The following is a 20,572-nucleotide window of genomic DNA, read 5'->3' as shown; positions in this document are numbered from 1 at the left end:
CAGCAGTGGAAGAAATAAAATTGAACAGAGGGGCCATAATAACCATTTTGCACCCTGCCATTGAACTCTCCAGCATCTCTACCTGATGACAGCTTGCCCTTTGCTTGCTTGTCTCTGGTGTCTAGCTCTTTATGTTTAGTACAGTTTTCAGGTATACCAGTGCCTGAGTAATCATTAAATAAAGCTCTGGCTTTCAGAATTAATAATTTATCATCTCTATTCTACATTATAATAAATGGAAAAATATATGGTTGTATTAACTTGGAAGCAGATTCTTGGAAATTCATTAAATACAAAGCAATGGCAGTGAGCCTTTAATGCATTAAATCCTATAAATAGTAAATTCAGTAAGCAGAAACAGCATTTCATTTTTATTTTTGCTTCCAATAATAGTGTTTAAGAATGATTTCCTTAATTTTTCTGCTCAAAATTATTATGCTAATAATAGACTGTCACATCTCTGGCATAAAATTTGTGTCATAAAAGTTTATTGTTAAGAAATGTAGAAAAATAAACAGATTTGTTTTGATAAGCACAAACCCTTAGATAATAGGTAAGATTTTTTTGTATTTAAGCAAAATACAACTGATAAGAATTCCAAAATATTACTGAATAATTGAAGCATGTTACGCTTTCTTTCTTGTTGCTCTTTATTAGCAGGCAGTACTCACTTTTTTCTGTATTCCATTTCTGGACACTTTGTTTGCACTGTATCACCTGCATTTACTACCTTTAGGTGCTAGATGAACTCTTACACTGATGAGGTAATTTTACCCCACAAAGCAGTTCCTAAACATTGCTGCACATAAGAATCACCTGGGGAGCTTTTAAAAATCCCCTTGTCCAGATGCACTCCCTACCAATTAAATCAGTTTCTAGGGATGCGAGCCAGACATCAGTATTTTTAAAGTTCCCTCGGTGTGCAGGAAAGTTTTGGAAACACTGACCTAATATTTTGACAAATTGATTCAGGCTTTCTGAAGATAGGCATCAGCAGGTCAGTCTACCTCAGGAGTAGATGAAGGGACAAAAGTTAAAAATTTGGTGTCTGGGAAGACAGATAAAGTTCAAAGTAGTTAAATGCAGGATAAAGTTCAAAGTAGTTAAAAGCAGGAAGTAACTATTTTGTACCACCACTGTAACATAGTTGGAAGAGCTAAGCATTTGATCTAAATTACAGTATTTTTTACTGATCCATCACTACAAGTAGTAAATGCTTAATAATATGGAATGATACTTTGAGGCACTTATTTTCTATCCCATGGATAATTTTGGATCTTTTTTTTCCTAGTCTGGAGTCTTGTCTCTTCTAAAATGGGGGTGGGGGGGGTGGGAGGGTGGAGAGATGAAGAGTTAATTTCAATATTTTTAAAAATCTACTGAAAATTTTTCTTTTACTCAAGATTTCCTAGACAGCACCTAGTTAACCATCAACTCCTTTGCTTTGGCCTAGAATTGTTTCAGGACAGAGCAGTAACTCCAGTTATCACAGGATCATTGGAAGCTCTAACATTCAAAATATAGGTGCCTGAGATATTAAAAAAAAAAAGTTTAATAGGAAAACTTTTTTAAAATAATTGGGTCCAGCACAGGCATAAGGTTGGAAGACACAAACTTTAGAAAATAAAAACTTCATTGATAAATGTTCATTCTCAGTTTAAGTGCTATTTTAGAAGCTGCTTGTTTGACACAAGAAATATTATCTCATCCAATTTTTCAATCTCATGCAATTTTAGTTTAACTCTGAAATATAATATGACTCATAACCCATGGTCCCTAGAAATCCTAAATGATGATTCATTCCTGGTTTGCCTTTTGTACATAGAACTAATTCTTGATTTTCATTTTGGAATAGGGTATTAGTGGACCTCCAGGGAATCCAGGCCCAAAGGGATTTCAAGGCAATAAGGTAATGTTATCCATTGATTAAAGTTAGGCAGAATGCCTTTCCCCTAGTGAGCTAGGATAAGGCATGTTTCTCAGGTAGAAACCAATGGACTCTTTGAGGAAGTATCTTTGGAAATGTATCTACAGATGTGTACACAGAATCGTGTTCAAATACATGCAATAAATCAGTGGCGTAGCCTTAGTATTTATTATTATGTATTATTCAGGGGATATTATTAAATATATATTATTATGTAAAATCTTAGCTCTGTTTCCTGCTCACTCCTGCCATTTAGTCATTTCATGGCTCATGAGAAACTGAAAAGCAGTAACAAGTAGCACAATTCAAATCACTCTATTTCCCACATGTAATGCCATTTCAATATAAAGTTTATAAGGCAAAGAAATTTATAACTATCATACCAACAGAAATCAAGCTTTTTGATTATGGGGGTGTCATCTCAACCATCAGTACCATGCTTGTAATATTCCACAGATAACCAGGCAAGACTGATAGGGAGGGGTTGAGTAAGAACCAAAAAATGCTAGGAGCTTCAAAGAGCTGGTTCTAAGGCTCCGTTTTGCAAACAGAGTGACAATTAATTTGCTGAAAGCATGCATTTTAGTTCCCTCTTTAACTCTTTTCAATGCTTTTTAAATTTCACATATATAGTAAATATCCAACAAATGGTGTCAACTTAGATCTGGGAAATTTGTGGCAGTAATAACAGCAGAAGGTGCTCTTCCTAACTGACCCTAGATAAAGCCAGTCTTTTAAGGATGCTATTAAATTTAAGTTGTGGGGAGCAGTTGGGCTACTTGAGTGTTATTTTTCTTGAGAGAAGAAAGGGAGTGACTGTAATAAGTATAGCATTTTTTAAAATCTTTTGACTGTTTATTGTATAATATAAAACTACAAAAGTAAGACTGATCATTTCCATGTACATTTAATCTGTCTGATTGTTTAGATTACAGCCCAAATCTACATGTGAATACAGCCTTCTGGGTGCCTACGTAATGTCTGTAATATTGCATTGAAAAGGCACAGCTCTCAGGTCTGTGGGGAATATACCTCCCTTTTGATAAAAAGCCCTCCTCAAAAACCATGCACCAAGCATGTCACTGTTTACATCTGTTCCAAACTATCTGTTGTTTGCATGTATGGACTGCACTTCTCTTCCAAATTTGTTTAAATATAGTATTTTTAATGAGATAATGACAAGGTGAGATTTCTCAGGCAATTTTTAATGGGCAAATTAAAGCAGAATGGGCTTTTCATCCAGAGTGTGCTTAAGCTTCATCTGGGGAAACTGGCTTTTCCATTCCTTGCCCATGATTTATTCTTTCTTGGGTAAAAACAAATGGCCTCTGTGAATATGGAGTAGAAGTTTTCATAAAAATGCTTTGGTTATAGGTAAAATCCTGCAGCAAGGAAAACATTTTGACAGTTCACACAATTTTTAAGGATTCTTGTTACCTAAGAAGGTAATTTTCTCATGTTTGTGATAAAAAGACTTAAAATCAGGGCTTCGCATGGGGTTTGCAACAATGGAAGTACAGAATACTTGAGCCATAGGCAATGTTAGAGATCATACTGGCCCAAAGTTTTTGTTTTAGGAAATGAGAAATGAAGCCTCTAGGCTTCAAATGGCTTTCCTGACCCAAAGGCACAGCCAGGCTCTGTCAGCTCTGGAGGACTGGAATGGGTACAAGGCGTGCATCTTTGGGTGATGGTGGTGGTTGGGTCTGTGGGTGGAGGGGTAGATCCATAAAAAGTTGTCATAATTTTATTGTGTTTCATGGCCTGGCCATTTAGGTATTTTTGTAATACTGTTTATTTTGAAATATTTTCAGATTTACAGACAGTTGCAAAAATAATACAAACCCCATAGAGAGAGCTCCAACATACCCCTTCCCTCCTCCTGTATACACAGATACACCAATTTTAACTTTTTGCCATATTTGCCTTATCATTCTATCTATCTATCTACTTATCTATCAATCCATTTTCTGAATGGAGGATAGATTGTATGCATGATACTCCTTGAAGACTTAATACTGCCTGTACATTTCCTAAGAACAAGGATATTCATTTATGTAACCACCTTAAGTGAAATTATAAAGTTCAAGAAATATAACATTGATATAAAGGTCACAGTCTATATTCTAATTTTTTATATGTTCCAATAATGTCCCTTTGAGTCTTTCTTCCTCACCTGCTAGATTCCATCCAAGATCATGTATTGCCTTTAATTGTCATTGTTTAGTTGCTTTTTCTTCCTTTTTATTTTTAATGTAGGAACATAGATACAACATAAACTTTCCCATCTCAACCACTTTTAAGCATACCATTCAAAGGGATTAATCACGTTTGTAGTATTGCAGTAATCTTACCACCTTCCATTACTAAAATTTTCCTGTCTCCCCAAACAGAAACCCTACACTTATTATGCATTAACTCACCATTCATCCTGCCCCCTGCCCCAGCAACTGTACTCTAATTTCTGTCTCTATGAGCTTGCATATTCTCTGATATTTTCTTTGTAGTAACCATGGTGCTTAAATTTAACATCTTAAATCTATAACGATCTTGCCCTGATACCAATTTAATTTCAATTGTATACAACAAATTATGTTCCTAAACCCTGTCATCCCCCAACCCTTATGTAGTTCTTATCACATATTAGATGCTTATACAAGATGATGCCAAAACCACTAATTTATCCTTACCTTTATGCATTTGCCTTTTAGATTCTATAGGAAGTAAAAAGCAGAATTACAAACCAAAAATACAACAGCATGGATATTTACCCATGTTGTTACCCTCACTGGAGGTCTTTATTTCTTCATGCAGCTTCAATCTCTTGTCTTTTGTCTTTTCCTTTCTACTTGGAGAACTGTTCTTTAGCATGTCTTATATGGTCGGTCTAATGGTGACAAACTTGCTCAGCTGTTTATCTGGGATGTCTTAATCTCCCCCTCATATTTGAAAGACAGTTTTACTGGATATAGAATTTCTTGGTTGACAATTTTTTGCTTTCAGCATTTTAAATTTGTCTTCCCATTGCCTGCCTCCTTGTGTCCATTGTTTCTGGTGAGAAATTGGCATTTATTCTTGAGGCTCCCTTGTGTGTGACACACTTTGCTTCTCTCTTGTGGCTTTCAGAATTTCCTCTTTGACATTCAACAGCTTGATTATAATATGCAGTGCCATGGGTCTATTTGGGTTTATCCTGTTTGGAGTTCATTGAGTATTTTGGATATGCATATTATGTCTTTCATTAAATTTGGGAAGTTTTTAGCCATTATTTCTTTGAATATTATCTCTACCCCTTTCCCCTTTCTCTCTTTGTTCTCTTTCCAGGACTCCTACAATGCATATGTTGGTACATTTGTCCCACAGTTTCCTCAGGCCTGTTCATTTTTCTTTATTCTTTCTTCTTTTGCTTGACAGACTGAATTATTTCAATTGTTTTATCTTCAAGTTCACTGATTCTTTCTTCTGCTGGCTCCAATCTGCTATTGACCCCCATTGCCCCAGGGAATTTTAAATTTCTGTTAATGGTGCTCTTCTGCTCTGTTTGGTTTCTTTTCCCAATTCCCATCTCTCTGTTGGTATTCTCATTGTGTTCATCTGTCGTTTTCCTGATTTCCTTCAGTTCTTTGTTCATATTTCCCTTTAGCTCTTTGAGCATATTTAGGACTATTTTTAAAAGTCTTTGTCTGAAATGTCTAGGTCTGGTCCTCCCAATGAGTGGTTTCTAATGTTTTAATCTTAGATGCCTGAGCCATCACTTCCCATTTCTTTGTATGTTTTGTAAACTTTTATTGAAACCTGGACTTTTTGATATTTTTATGTGTTATCACTGAAATTTTGGACTCTGAGGCATCTGTTCCTTAAGTTTGTACCCAGCTAGTGATATAACAGAGCTTTCCATGAATGCCAGGAGCTAATAAAAAACAAACAAACAAAACAAAACAAAAAAAACAGAGGAAGGGAAAAAAAACACTTTTTGAAGTCTTTGTGGATTGACCTGTGCAAGTGCTGTCCTTCAGAGCTTATCCATACAATGAGTTTTAAAGAATAGCTCCAGGCCCAAGTGTAGGGGCTTCCCTGATCCTTTCTGCACCTGTGTCTTGTCTTGATCATGTGCGTGTGGCCCTAGGAATTCCCCATATACACAATTCTGAATGTCCTTTCTTCCCCAAGAAACGGTTTCCTCCTGGTCCTAGGCATTGTACTATATATCCCACAGCCAGCAATCTCTTGCCTCAGGCAGCATGAGTTGACTGCTCTACCACAGTGTTTTGTAGGAGAGCTTTGTGAGCTTCCTTCTACATGCAGGACAAGTTCTGGGATAGTGAGTCCCTCAGGCTACCATCAGACAGATTGGGCCAAACATACATGCTCCTAGTATGTGCATGAGGGTTACTCTGCTGCCTCCAGAGGCAGGATCAGGGATCTGTACTGGAAGTGTAGGCCAGCTCTGTGCTGAGCCAATGAGAGGTGGAGAAGAGTCCAGCCAGGGTGTCATGAGATTCTACTGTTTTTAAGTAGCTCTTTCTTGATTTGGCTCTCACCTTGTTATTGTAGTCCTCTAACAATTTTCTGGACCTTTGATAAAGATGTTTCTGTCAGTTCTTGCTAGTTGTTGCCATTTTGAGAGTGTTGGGGAGCTTGGGGAAGGGGTGAGGTGGGAGTGAACATCCCCTTTTCCCTCTATTTGTATTTCTGCTTTAAGGTCACGTATTCAGTGGTTTCTTGACTCTTACTTTAAGGCTATTACTAATTCTGGATAATTTCTACTTCTCTTTGTATCTGTCAGGAAGAGATCATGTTACATTGGTCACTAACTATATTTTTTTCATTTTATGCATTTATTAGTGTATTGTCTTAAAAGTCAGGTTCCAGGGAATGATTTCATCTTGCCTCCCAGAATGTACTTCTAAATTTTGAAGACTTGAGAAACTATTTTATTCTTCAGTCTGGAAATAATATTAGTTTATAGAGTGACTTATTTTTTTCATCCATTATCATTTTATTTGAAAATGTTTTTAAGATATTGCTACTGTAATTTGTGTAAAAAAAAACCCATTAATTCTGTATTTTCTATCTAGGTACAAGGAGGATTATTTATTTTGAAATTTTATAATAATAGTTAACAGCTGTGTATCATGTATTTATTATATACAGGTACAGTTCTAAACACACATTTAATACTATAACATCTCCATTGTACAGATGATGTGACTAAGGCACAGAGAGTTTAAGCAACATGTCTGAGTGTTTACAGCTTATAAGGAATATAGCCAAGATTCAAACCCAGTCAGTCTGGTCTTAACCACCATATGATATTTATCCTGTGAGGAAAAGAATGCTGAATTTCCTGGATATTTGCTTTGAGACAAATTCATTTCTTTTGAATAATATGGAAATTGCATCCATTTCCTCTTCTTGTGTAATCTGGCTAGGAACAATAATCTGTTGAAAGGTGCATTTCAACTGGATTATATTGCTCATCTGAAAATGCAAGAAAAGAAGGAAAGGAATTATGTGGGAAAATAAACTTGTGATGCTAATTGTGTATTTTCAAATATCATGTCTCTTATGGGACCTTAAAATAGAAACCTTTAGTCTTGCGACATTTGCAAAGATTCCATGAGAATTTTTAGCTGGGGACTGCCTTTGTTTTTGAATTTATGAATGGTCTCTCTCATGAACTACAATCACGTTTTTGTTGCTATAGTGGTTGGATGTTCTTCATCAAAGGGTATGCAGAAAAGGTGACCAAAGAACAAAAGGGAAAAAATAGCATGAGTTAAATCAAGGAAAAATTGGAGTCTGGCCAAATTTCTCAAGTCATTTCTCTTATTAATATTTTCCACTTCAGAGTAGCTCTTTTTCTGCTCTGGATATCCTTGTTGCCTTAGAAAAAAAATGTAGATGATTTTCAGAATGAAGTCTCAACACCCAGTCTCTCCCATACAAGAGGGTCATGTAGCAGCATCCTGAAGAACAGCCCACTGGTCTCTCAAATCACTTAGAAATGTAAGCACCCAAGTGTCCAAGTAACCTTATTCCTAGGACCAAACTGAGACTGGAACTGAGGACAGGGCATGGTACTCCATGGGAGTAGAGCCTGAGCCCCCAAGAACCCTCTGCCGAGCCCCATGAGGTCGTTGTTGTGGCTCAGGTTGCAATCACATCTGGGCATAGACTAGATCTTCTAGTACTTAGAAAGGAGGGCTCAAGATTGGCAGCAATTTCAAATCGCAGAACAAGTTACCAACATTAGTTTTGAACAAATAAACAGTAGAACACTGAGTGTGCCAAGCCCATAGTAAGTAATTTTTGCCATTTCTTGATGTCTTTCTGAGGTTATTTCTGAAGGGTATTTCATTTTCAAATCTCATGCAAATCCTCTTGTTCCAAGACTCTGTGCTCCTGGGAGAAGGGCCTGCTCACTGTGGCATGTGCAAGAGACAGCCTGTGACTCTTTGAAGTGTCTGGTTCTAGAACTTTGGTCGTAGGACCAAAATCACACTAGGAAATGTCTCTCACTTATTTTCCCAAGGCAAAGTGCCATATATTAATCCTCAAACAATTAAAAAATATTGTGATGTTTTATTATATATTAATTTATTTTAATAGATGAATTACCTTCCTTCTTCTAACCCCTCTATTGTTCTACTTTAGGATGTTCGTAATATTTCCTGCAGTTTTTTTTCTAGGTGTTTTCTTCTTGCTCTACACTGAAGTGTAAGAAACTCAGAATCCTTTTACATATGGGAATTGTTCTTACTTTATGTTTATTTTACCTTCTGAGATGTTAAGAAACCCCACAGAGAAATAGCACCAGTCTGGTGCAGTTTCCTAAACAGAGCTGGTCAGGGTAAATAAAGAATTTCCAGTGAGTCAAACATCCATCCAGTTTGAGCAAAGGACACGGTATAAATGAATAAACTGAAATTATGCCTCAAGAGAAGTTAGTGGGGATAAATTAAACATTTAGTCCCATCTCAAAGTTCTGCTATTCTTGGACACCCTACAAAGCTTTCCTTAACTTACTCCATCTCACCTCCATCCCCTTTTTTGAGGTTCCCAAGTACAGGAGATATTTTTCAAATAGCTAGTATGTTTATGAGGGATTTGAGTAAAGGATAGCTAAATGTATGGACTCTAGAATTAAAATTGTAAACATAGTAAACATCCCTATACAATATCCTGTTTTCTTCAAAATTCTCTATGAAAACAGCAAGGGGGCAGGTTGCCAACCTTTGACATATGGTGTAAGGAACGTGTAGGTGCATCCAATCGCTGGCAGTATGCAAATCAAATTTACATCTTTTTAGCTCCCATGTGTTATACCTTTGAATGTTGCTAGCTTTCTTTCAGATATGAGCTATTGGTAAGAGAATTGAGCAGATACTTGCAGGGCCATCACTGTTTAAAAATAATCCAGAGCAGAAGATCTAGTGAGAGGGGAACATCATTATCATAACCGAGAGACCAAAAATTATTATATGCACACACATTCACACACATTTAAGATAAGCAACAAATAAATATTTGTTGAATGAATGAATGGATAAAAGTTTAAATAGAATGAGTGCTCAACAGTATCATACTACAGACAGGTTAGTTAAACAGGCAGGAGCCTAGGAAGTCACTTGATTTGGCAGTTTCAAGGCCTCTGGAAACTTTTGTGGGAGCAGTTTCAATAGAGACATTGGGGAGATGAAAACAGTTTGTGGAGGACCAGAGAGAAGGGGGCAGCAGCCAGAAATGTCGACTACTCTTCCAAGATATGCGGGTAATAAAGAGAAACAGGACAGTGTTGCTGTAACCTGTCAAAATCTTCTTGTGCATTAATTAATCAAATGTGTTATTATGCTTGAACTTTCTTCTAAGAGAATGAATACATGGGGCTTGAAAAATTTTTTTTTACTGTTTTATATACACAACTTAGGGTCTCATGTTTTCTATAATGTTAATATTCTTACTAGTACAGAAAATCCCTAATGAAGATTTAGTATTTTTCAAACACATACTTGTTTTTGTCATTATTTAAATCCTTGGTTTGGCTCAAAGGTCAACCTACTAAACATAACTAATATTTCAACTGGGGTTTGGAAGTAGTTTAACAGCACAAATACGAACTATGAAAAATTTAAACTTTCTCCACAAACAAGCTTTATTTCATCTCCCCAGCAACTTTTCGGTTATTTAGTATTTTTATACTAAAAATATCTTAACATCATGATGTTGCTTTCAATCACTAAAAATTCATTATGTATAACCAGATAGAATTCTTTATAACCTGAAGTGAATTAAATCAGGGGAGATATATATATATATGAACATCTGTAATTCCTAGTAAAGAATAAGTAATTAAACAAGAAACTATTTTAAATTCACAACTCTCTTAACAGACTGTCTATATTCTTGGCTTCATATAAATTATTTTAAGTATCCTGTGCTTGGGGAATATTTCAGCTTTTCTTGTCCAAAAACAATAACATAGTTCTCCTAGCAGGCTAATGATTTTGAACAAGATTGCAACTGCTCAGTGTTGAGGAAAAATCTCTTTACAATTTTAATTATAAATATCTGTTTAATGAAGAATCAGAGCCAAGCTGCCAAACTATGTGAATGTTTTCCTTCAGAGATGTCAAAGACTTAGTACTATTTCTGTTCTGGACCTAATTAAAGGGAAAGAATGATTAGCAATCCAGTGACTCTTGTGGAAGGAGCTTTGCTGTCCACACACATCTGCCTACCAGAACTACTCTAAATGAGTTTATTAACTCATTTGACATCAGATAGCTGACAGTGACAGTTTGACGTGCCTCCCAGAACATGTGAGATGTCAGCCAATGGCTTCAAGGTAGATGATTTCCATTCCCCAAACTCTGATACATGGTTCTCAGCAGACGGGATATGCTGTGTGTGTGTGTGTGTTTAGAGACTTGCCAGGGAGAAAGCTCTCAGGGACCAGAGAATCCAAAATGCTGCCAACATTTCCCACAATGTTGCTGATTCCAACCCACATGCCCAGTCAAGCTGAGCACCAGTGTGAAACAGAATCAGCCACTGCCATATTTTCAGAGAGATGCCAACTTTTAAAAATAATTACGTCAGTCCTTAATTATTTCAAGTTGCATCATTGAAAAGGGAAAATTAAATTTATTCCAAGAGTAAGTTAAGAGTAAATGGGTTCACTGTGAAGACCTTGTGGATCACACCCCCTTTACCTAGTGTATGGATGAGTAGAAAAGTGGGGATAAAAACTAAAGGACAAATGGGGTGGGATAAGGGGATGATTTGGGTGTTCTTTTTTCACTTTTATTTTTTATTCTTGTTCTGGCTCTTTCTGATGTAAGGAAAATGTTCAGAGATAGATTGTGGTGATGAACGCATAACTATGTTATCATACTGTGGACAGTGGATTGTATACCATGGATGATTGTATGGTGTGTGAATGTATTTCAATAAAACTGAATTTAATAAAAAAAAAAAAACCCATCAAAAAAAAAAAAAGAGTAAGTGGGTTCACTGTAATATGAACCCATTTCTCTGACAAATTGATGCCCTAGTTCTCATGTTTATGGGGAGAGTACACCCTAAATATTTAATAGCAATTCATTGTGTGCTAGAAGAGCCCAAACAGTGTCCACTGGAGCTGTGATTATTTTCAACTTGAGTGTGTATTCCAATTTGAGTGGAGAGCACAGCAGTTTGGAAGGAAAAGTTTCTTTGAGGGGAAAATTTGGAATATCTAGGAAATGTAGTGTTCTCTAGCACTCAAACTTTGAGATTGAAAAACAACTTCAAATTTAGGGCAAACTTTTCGGTCTGATTTTTAAAGAGAGACAAATTCCATGGCCAAGAACATGTAAGATAAGAATGGTAGTTACCTGGCTGCTCCAGCAAATTTAATTTACATAGAAAATTAAGGATAACTGTAGAATTTTTAAGGGCAAAATTTGACTTAATTTGTCTGTCAGACTGGCTTTTATTCAAAAGGACAGAGTAGGCACATTTGAATTCAATCCATTCAAATTTCCAAGCATCATAAACACTGACAATCAACTGATTTGGGGACAGTCCTTTGTTTTGATTCATCGTGAGCCTGGGCATATTTTGGGGGGAACTAATTTGAATTTGACCATTCTTTTTGTCTCATCTCTTTTCCTCTTCACAATTGGTCCAAATCAGCAAACTTCTTTAGAGTAATGTCTGTGCCATATTAACAGAACATTGCTCTAGTTACTAGATGTCCCCTCCAAAATCATGAGCCCCTGGGGCGATTTGAGTATTTAACATTAGTGAAAATTCCTTTGTTCCGATCAATCTGGATGGAGGCTAGTCTCAACTTCTGTTCCATTTTACTGTTGATTAGTACGATGAAGAGAAAAATTTCAAGTTGACCAACATTTTAAATAGCACACATTTGTTAACTCAAACACAGAGTATTCAGAAATCTTCCTTAACAAAAGTTAAAGGTACAGATATGTACAGAAGAAAAAAACTGGAAGGAAACACATCAGAAATTAATAGTAGTTAATTATGTATGTGTACTTTTATATTTATGGCAAATTTTCTACATGAAGATGCATTATTTTTGTAATCAGAAAAAAGTTAGCAATATTAAAAAAGCAATTCAAAACAATAGCACTCTCCATCTCCCTATCATCATGCCACAGGGCCAGAAGCTGGAGAATGAAGAGCCATATCTCTGGGTAATACTGAGATTTGAGTTTGGGCAGGTCAGGTAACCTCTCTGCGACACAGCTTCCTCAACTCTGAAATGTAGGGGTTTGGTTGCAGTGGTCTTGTCCAGTGTTATAATGTCGCAGTAGGCTATAATAATTAGAAATGCTTCTGGCTTCAAATAACAGAAATCTTGACTAACGGCTTAAATCGCAAGAACACTTTCTGCCTTAACAGAATGTTTGAAAGTAGGTCCTCCAGGACTGGATCAGAAGCTCAGAGATGTTATCAAGGAAACAGTCTCTTTTAATTTTTTCTGTGTTACCATCTTCAGCTGTTGGCTTTTCATCCTAGAGCTTGTTGCCTTACAGATACAAGATAGCTATCACATTTCCATGCATCATTCCAGTGTCCCACACAGGAAAGAAAAGGCACCCAAGTAAAGTCCTTCACATCACATTTGTCAGAACTAAGCCACATGACTCCCTCTAGACTAATCAATGGTAAAGGGAAATGGATCCCAGACTTGCTTTAGACTGATTATTGTTCATGCTACATTGTCTGAGATCAAGGGATGAGAACAGATCTATTAACAGAGAGGAGAGATGATGATCATTGGGTAGGAAACAAAATTTGTCTGCTACAAGCACCCAAAGATTTGCTGAATTAATGAGTGAGGGCTGTTTTAGAACTTTTATGGATCATTTGTGGATCCCTTTGAAGGCCCCTTCCTCCATAAAAATATTAAAAATTATATTTTAGGACTGAGTTGGTATAAAAATAAATATAGTCCAGCCTTGACTATATGTTATTGTTCATTATTGTGTTTGTTTTATTCTTACATAAAAAATTAAAATTGAAACATTTTTGTGGAACCCTAAAAGTATCGTGAACCCTATAGACTGTGTCTAGCTTTCCTGGTAGATGTCAACCCTGGGTCTATTTTATCTTGCTAACTGAAGTGTAAACAATTGAGAGCAAAGACTGTGTACTAAGTTTTCTTGTTTTCCTCAAAGCCCCCCTCCCAATGCTATCCATGTAAAAGCTGCTCAATGAATACTATTGGGGTTAAATAAAATGTGATAAATACATACTGCAGAATATTATTCAGCCCTAAAAAGGAATAAAGTTCTGATACATGTGACCACATGGATGAACCTTGAGGACATCATGTTGAGTGAAATAAGCCAGACACAAAAGGACGAATATTGTATAATCTCAATGATGTGAAATAAATAGAATAAGCAAACTCAAAGAGTTAGAATCTGGAATATAGGTTACCAGGGGCTGGGTTGGGAGTAGGGAATGGTGAGTTAATGCTTGTGTTGTAGAGTTTCTATTTGGGTTGACTGTAAAGTTTTGGTAATGGATGGTGGTGATGGTAGAACAACACTGTGAGTGTAATTAACAGCAATGAATCATATTTGTGAATGTTGTTAAAAAGGGAAATTTTAGGTTGTATATGTAACTAGTAAAAAAATTTAAAAAACAGCATAGGACTGTACAACACAGTGAACCTTATTGTAAATGATGGACTATAGTTAATAGTACAATATAAAAATGTTCTTTTATGAATACACACTAATGCAAAGTATTAATAATAGGGCAGTATATGGGAACTCTGTATTTTATGCATGACTTTTCTGTAAACCTATAACTTCGCTAATAAAAAAAGCAAATTAACCATAAAAATTATAATCTACCATAAAGATAATTTCCAAATGTTATAAATAAAGGTGAATATACACACAGAATACACACTCAAAATACTGTTGAGTTAACCTAACATATCACAGTTTCTTCTTCTAGGGTGAGCCTGGTCCTCCTGGTCCTTCTGGTCCCCCAGGAACCCCTGGTATTGGACATCAAGGGGTGAAGGTAAAAATACTTGTCTCTTTGGCCGTTGATGACTATTGGATTTATTGTAGAGTCTGGGGGAGCTCTGATATGAACTCTACTCAGCCAAACTCTCATACACACAAGGAAGCTGCCTGCCAAATTTACTTACAGTTTGAATTCTTGGATACTGCAATGCTCTGGTCAGGAGCAATTATCACAAAGAGAAAGCAATGTAATTTTTGATTAGTTGGAATGAAAAACTTGCTTGCCTCCAAATACCCACCCTCTCGCCAATGTACATATAGTTCTGTTGAGTTTTCATAGACTTGAAATGTAAACATGCAAAATGCTATTGGGAAGTGTAATAACATAGTGCATCAACTTCAACCCTGCTCACATGAAATAGGCATGGGGAAGTAGAACCCAGAAGAATTGAGTAAGTAAATGAAAAAAAAAATGGTTTGTAGGGAATTAGGAATGGCTGGAACACCCAACACCTTCGGGTGCTCTACATCATGCAGCATATAATAGAGCAGAAGTGCTTACTTTACATGGGTTTTCTATGCTGGGACAATAAGACTTTGGTACAGGACCAAAGTAGAGAACAGTACCAAAAGTGCACTTTGAATGTAATCAAGTGTTGCCGTGTATGGCATTTAGACAATAAGTACATTGAGACTTAAGGGAAGATGGAGTTTATTTTGGCGGAGTTATTGAAGAAAGGTTCTGGAGGAGACAAAGTATGAAACAGAGCTTAAAGGAGAGAAGAGGAAGGGAACCATGATAAGAAAGGGGCAGCATTTCCAGTTGGTGGTGAGGGGACATGGAACAGCAGGAGCACTGTCAGCTTGACCATCTCAGTAACCAAAAGGAATTGCCACACAGTCCATCTTGCCAATCACTACACAGTAGTTTGTGGAAGCTGAAAGTGCTGCATTGTAGTTAGAGAAGAAGAGATGACGGACAGTTAAGGATAATTTTTTTACACTTAAATTCATGTGGTTTCACCTTCTCTAGAATTTGTTCCATCTTTATGAATATGAAAAACCTGACTATTTTGCTATTTATCTTTTTTGAAATTCCCATAGTATTGTATGCTGTTTATTTTATCATTACCTATTTGCTCTTGTGTTTTGAGTAGTAGTGTGCTTGAGTGATTTTTAAAATTCCACAATTTTTTTTCTTTTTGACATACAAAAATTAGGATTTCTTCATTTAAAAACTCAAACTTTAATTCTTTTATTTCTTTTTCTTAGGGAGAAAGAGGCCAAGAAGGAAGAACAGGAGCTCCAGGACCTATTGGAGTTGGTGAGCCAGGACAGCCAGTAAGTACCACTAAGTTCTAGATGGAACAAAAAGGACAAATACAGTTCTCTTGTACTCTTTCTACTTGGAATAAATAGTTAAATTAAGCCACTTTATTTTTGACAACACCTGAAATAGAGCCACATATACACAATTTGAACAGCTGTCTCTTTCTTACTGGCAAACAAAAGACTAATCAACTTGCCCAAGAAGATAAGAGGTCTCATGTGTCAAAATTTTCTGGGAGTTAACAGATCTAGATTCAGATCTAATCTCTGTATTTTGTTATTGACCTCCCTGTAACTATGAGAAAAATAACTGGGAATGAGGACCTTGCTTATTACCTAATTCATCAGCATACTCTAAAGCGAGGATTGATGATGGTAAATAGATAATCCCTATGTTATTTGTAGTGTCTACCTTATGTAGCTTTGAAGTTTACTGTTGTTGGAGAAGAAAAAAATATGTTTCTTCTGGAGAGAGGAAGAGGTGAGCTGGAGAGGAAATGCATAAAACATGACAATTCTAGTATAATAACCGTCTTAACTTTTCAGGTAATCGTTTTTCTCCAATGAAAGAACTGTTTCTGACTCATTGACATACAAGTTAAAAAAATAATTGTGAAATAGTTGTTTTCCCCATTGGTTTTGCATCGCATAGGTCCTCACATGTAAATATTAGCAGAAAAATGTACTTCCTTGCTATATTCTGTGAGCAAAATGGCAGCATATTGTGTGAGGGTTAGGCTTTTCACTGAAGTCCAGATACACTAACTTTAAAAAGAAAGCATTGTATAGAAGGGAAAAAACCTACTGTCTAATTATCCAGAGGTCAGTGGTGTAGTGTAAATTTCCACTAACTAGATAGTGACCTTAAAAGTAAACTACTAACTTCTCTGAGTAACTGTTTTGGTTATATATTGCTGCATAACAACCCGTCTCAAGATTTAGTGTCTTAGAGCAACAACAGCAACAACAAAATTATTATTTCTCATGATTCTGTGGGTTGACTGGGCAGTTCTGCAAAACAGATGCCAGCTGGGGTGCTGGAATGGCTGGAATGCTAAAAGTGACCTCACTCACATGGCTGGCAGCTGGGGCTGTTGCCCAAGGAACCTCAGTTCTTCTCCACATGTGTCTCCACATGTGGATTTTTTGGGCTTTCTCACAACATGACTGCTGGGTTCCATGGAGTGTTGAACTGGAAGGAGCCACTGGTCTCTTATGCCTAGCCTCAGCATTGTTCATTTCCCCTCATTACTGTGTTACATTTTATCCATGCCTGAGTATTGTCCTAAGGTACTAATTCTAGAAGCAGCTACCCATGTATATATACCTCACTAGTACAAAACACTTGCTGGTTCCAATCAAGTCAAAGTCATTTTAAAAATGTAAAAAAAGAAGAAAAATAAAAGAAAAAAAATCACATATCACTTCTGTGAGGAAATTGGCTAAAACAAGTCACAGTGTCATTCAAGATTTGAGCAGAGGAGAAATGGACTCCACCTCTCTAAGAGAAAATGGCAAATCATTTTTGAGATCTTTAATATGCCTCAGTCTCAATTTCAGCTTTTGTAAAATTAAAAGATTGAGTTCTCTCTAGTTCCATGAATTTCAGAGTTGGAAACGTAACAAAAATTCTGAAAATGTCAGGGAAATTGTTGCAACTTTCAATTTTTTAAATATGAATTAATGATTTCATGTTCAGATTGAATATCATACATTGTTAGTTTATCCAAACTCTTTGACAAACTTAAGAATGAGTTTCACTCATTCATTCTGTTTCTTAAAATGCTTTTCTTTTTAAATAATGAAATATTTTTAAATGACAATATTTAAAGCATACTGAAAAACACAGAGAATGAGTTAGCAAACCTCCATCAGGTAGACAACTCTTAACATTTTGCCACATTTGCTTTAGATTTTCTTTAAAAGACAAAAAAAGAAAATCATGGAAATGGTAAGTCTATACAGTTTCCTCCAGAGAAGAGAAAGGATCAATTCCCAACTCATTTTATGAGGTCAGTTTTACCCTGACACTAAAACCAGACAGTAACAATACATAGAAAGAAAACCACAGACCAATATTCCTCATGAATATAGAATACAAACCTCCTTAAACAAAATATTAGCAAATAGAATTCAGCAATATATTAAAAAGAACTACAAACCATGACCAAGTGGAGTTCATTCTAGGGATTCAAGGCTGATTCAATATTCAAAAATCAATCAATATAATTCACCACATTAACAGGCTATAGAAGAAAAATCACACAATGTTATCAATTAATACAGAAAAGCAGTTGAGAAAATTCAAAACCTACTAGTAATGAAAAATTTCAGAAAACTAGGAATACCGGAGAACTTCACCAACTTGATAGAGAACATCTCCAAAAAAATCTATAGCTAAAATCATACTTAATGGTGAAAGACTGAAGGCTTTCCTTCTAAGATTAAGAACAAGGCAAGGATGCCTACTCTCACTGCTCTTATTCAGTGTAGTGATGGAATCCTAGCCAGTACAATAAGGCAAGATAAAGAAAAACTGAAACTGTCCCTATGATGATCAACATAGAAAATCCCAAGAAATCTGTAAAAAAAAATAAACCTCTTAAAGTTAACAGGTAAGTTCAGCAAGGTTGCAGGATACAAGATCAACATACAAAATAAATTTTATTTCTAGATACTAACAAGGAACACATAGAAATTGAAATTAAAATGACATTACCAGGAGGGATTGTGGGAAGATGGCAGAGGAGGAACTACTAGGAATCAGTCCCTCCACCAGAACAACTATTAAACAAGCAGTAACTGTCTGAATTAACTATTTATAAACTCTGGAGTCCATTAGAACACTCTATAGCATCCAGGGAAGAACAGAAAGAAGAGGCCAGTAAATAATGGTAAATACCAGTAGATCGGTCTCTTTGCATGGTGGTTACTGACACTCGTCCCCCTCTGCCAGATAGCAGTGAGTCCGGCCCTGGCATAGCTTTCTGGTGTCAGAGAGGATGTAAAAATCCACATCCAAAGATGCGGGGCTGGGAAGTGGCAGGTCAATTGTTAACCACTGCCTTTGATTAACTACTTAGAATTGCTGGGGGCCTGGCTCTGAGGGCAGCCATTGTTCAAAACCATTCTGGACAAAGGTGGCAGAGGAGACTTAAAGATGGTATGCTTCCTCAGAGCAGCCGAGGACAGTTAAAAGGCTGCATTAGCTGGGCAAGAGCAGAGTCAAGAAAGTGCAGCTTTGGAGGAGACATGGAAAAAGCTCCTGGTGCCGTTCCTGACCCTTTGCTCATCCCCTCTACAGGACAATTTGGAGCCAACCAGTGCTCCCTTTGTTCCAGCTGGAGAAGACTGACTTGGGAAACTTCTCTCTGGCATGCTCCCTCTCCCAGAATTTGCTCTCCATGCAAAAGCAGCTTGAGACAATGAAAGTATTGTAAGAAACAATTGAGGCAGATTCCAGAATTTGCCCTCCATGCAAAAGCAGCTTGAGACAATGAAAGCAGTGTAAGAAACATTGAGATACATGGCCTGGGGCAAAGGCTTACCTGCTTTAAGTCCTGTAGTGGAAGAACTGGGAGAGGGAGCAGGTCTGTTTCCTGAAAACTAGAAGGGGCATTCTAACTCCTTTAAACAGGGGAACTGCTACGACCACTAGGAAGTACAAGCACAGGACAAGACACAGGCCCAGGAAAGACAGGGAGGACTCTGCTCTTTGTATTTGCCTTGGGCAGACCTTCCAGATGAGAGGGCTGTGCTCTGCTAGAGAGCACCAACCAAGGCAAAGCCAGTTTGTAAAGGTGATGAAAGGTGTCTTTTGCTTAGATTTGCTTGGTTTTGTTAGCTCCTGACACTCAAGAAAATCTCTGTCATATCACCAGTGGGTTACAAACTCAGGAAACAAATGTGTCAGGGAATAAATCCCAGAGTTGGCATTTGAAAATATTGAAATATACAGTGTGCAACAAAAGATTACAACAGGACATGATGGCCCATCCAAAGGAAGGGGATAAAAATCAAGAAAACATCACCAAAGAGCAGACTGTGGACATACTAGACAAAGACTTTTTAAAAAATGATCTTCAGTATGCTCAAGGAGATGAAGAAAAATAAGAAAAAGAAGTAAAGTTTATCAGGAAAATAATGAATAAATGATATGAGAATCTCAGTAAAGAGATAGAAAATTTAAAAAGGTACCTAACAGAATTACTGGAGTTGAAGACCAAAATAACTGAAATGAATTCTAGGAGGGTTTCAAAAGCAGATTGGAGTTGGTAGAAGAAAGAATCAGTGAACTCAAAGACAAGAAAATTAAATTGAGTAAGGCTGAGGAGTAGAAAGAAAAAAGAATTATAAAAACCAAAAATAGCCTAAGAGGTCATGGGACACCATCAAGCATACTAATAATTACATTAGGGAAGTCCCAGAAGGAGAAAAAAGAGAGAAAGGGCAAAAGGACTATTCAAAGAAATAATGACAGAAAACTTCCCAAACTTAGCAAAAGATATGAAAATGTGCATACAAGTAGCCCAGAGAACACCAAACAGAATAAGCTTGAAGAAAATTATGCTGTCACTGATGAAACTGTTGCATGAAAAGGACAAGGAGACAGTTCTGAAAAAGCAATATGTTCTGTGTGAAGTCCCAATTAGATTAAGTTCCAATTTCTCATCAGAAACTACGGGGGCAAGAAGGCAGCGGGTTGAAATACTAAAAGTGCTGAAAGAAAGCAACTGCCAACCAAGATTTTTTTTTTATATCTGGTGAGACTTTCTTTCAAAAATGAGGGAGATATTAAGACATTTTTACACAAAAGCAG

General features: G+C 36.6%; 1 protein-coding gene across 2 annotated transcripts in view; it reads left to right on the top strand.

The window, feature by feature from the left end:
• COL28A1 (collagen type XXVIII alpha 1 chain) overlaps positions 1-20,572 on the top strand; it is a 228,999-nt gene that overhangs the window by 66,290 nt on the left and 142,137 nt on the right. For both annotated transcript variants that reach the window (XM_037836765.1, XM_037836764.1), the window contains exons 11-13: positions 1,856-1,909; positions 14,411-14,479; positions 15,697-15,765. In XM_037836765.1, coding sequence (XP_037692693.1) covers positions 1,856-1,909; positions 14,411-14,479; positions 15,697-15,765 — 192 coding nt within the window. The remainder of the gene's footprint in view (positions 1-1,855; positions 1,910-14,410; positions 14,480-15,696; positions 15,766-20,572) is intronic.

The sequence above is a fragment of the Choloepus didactylus genome, chromosome 5, assembly GCF_015220235.1.
Source record: "Choloepus didactylus isolate mChoDid1 chromosome 5, mChoDid1.pri, whole genome shotgun sequence".
NCBI lineage: Eukaryota > Metazoa > Chordata > Mammalia > Pilosa > Megalonychidae > Choloepus > Choloepus didactylus.
This window is presented reverse-complemented; position numbering and strand designations above follow the sequence as displayed.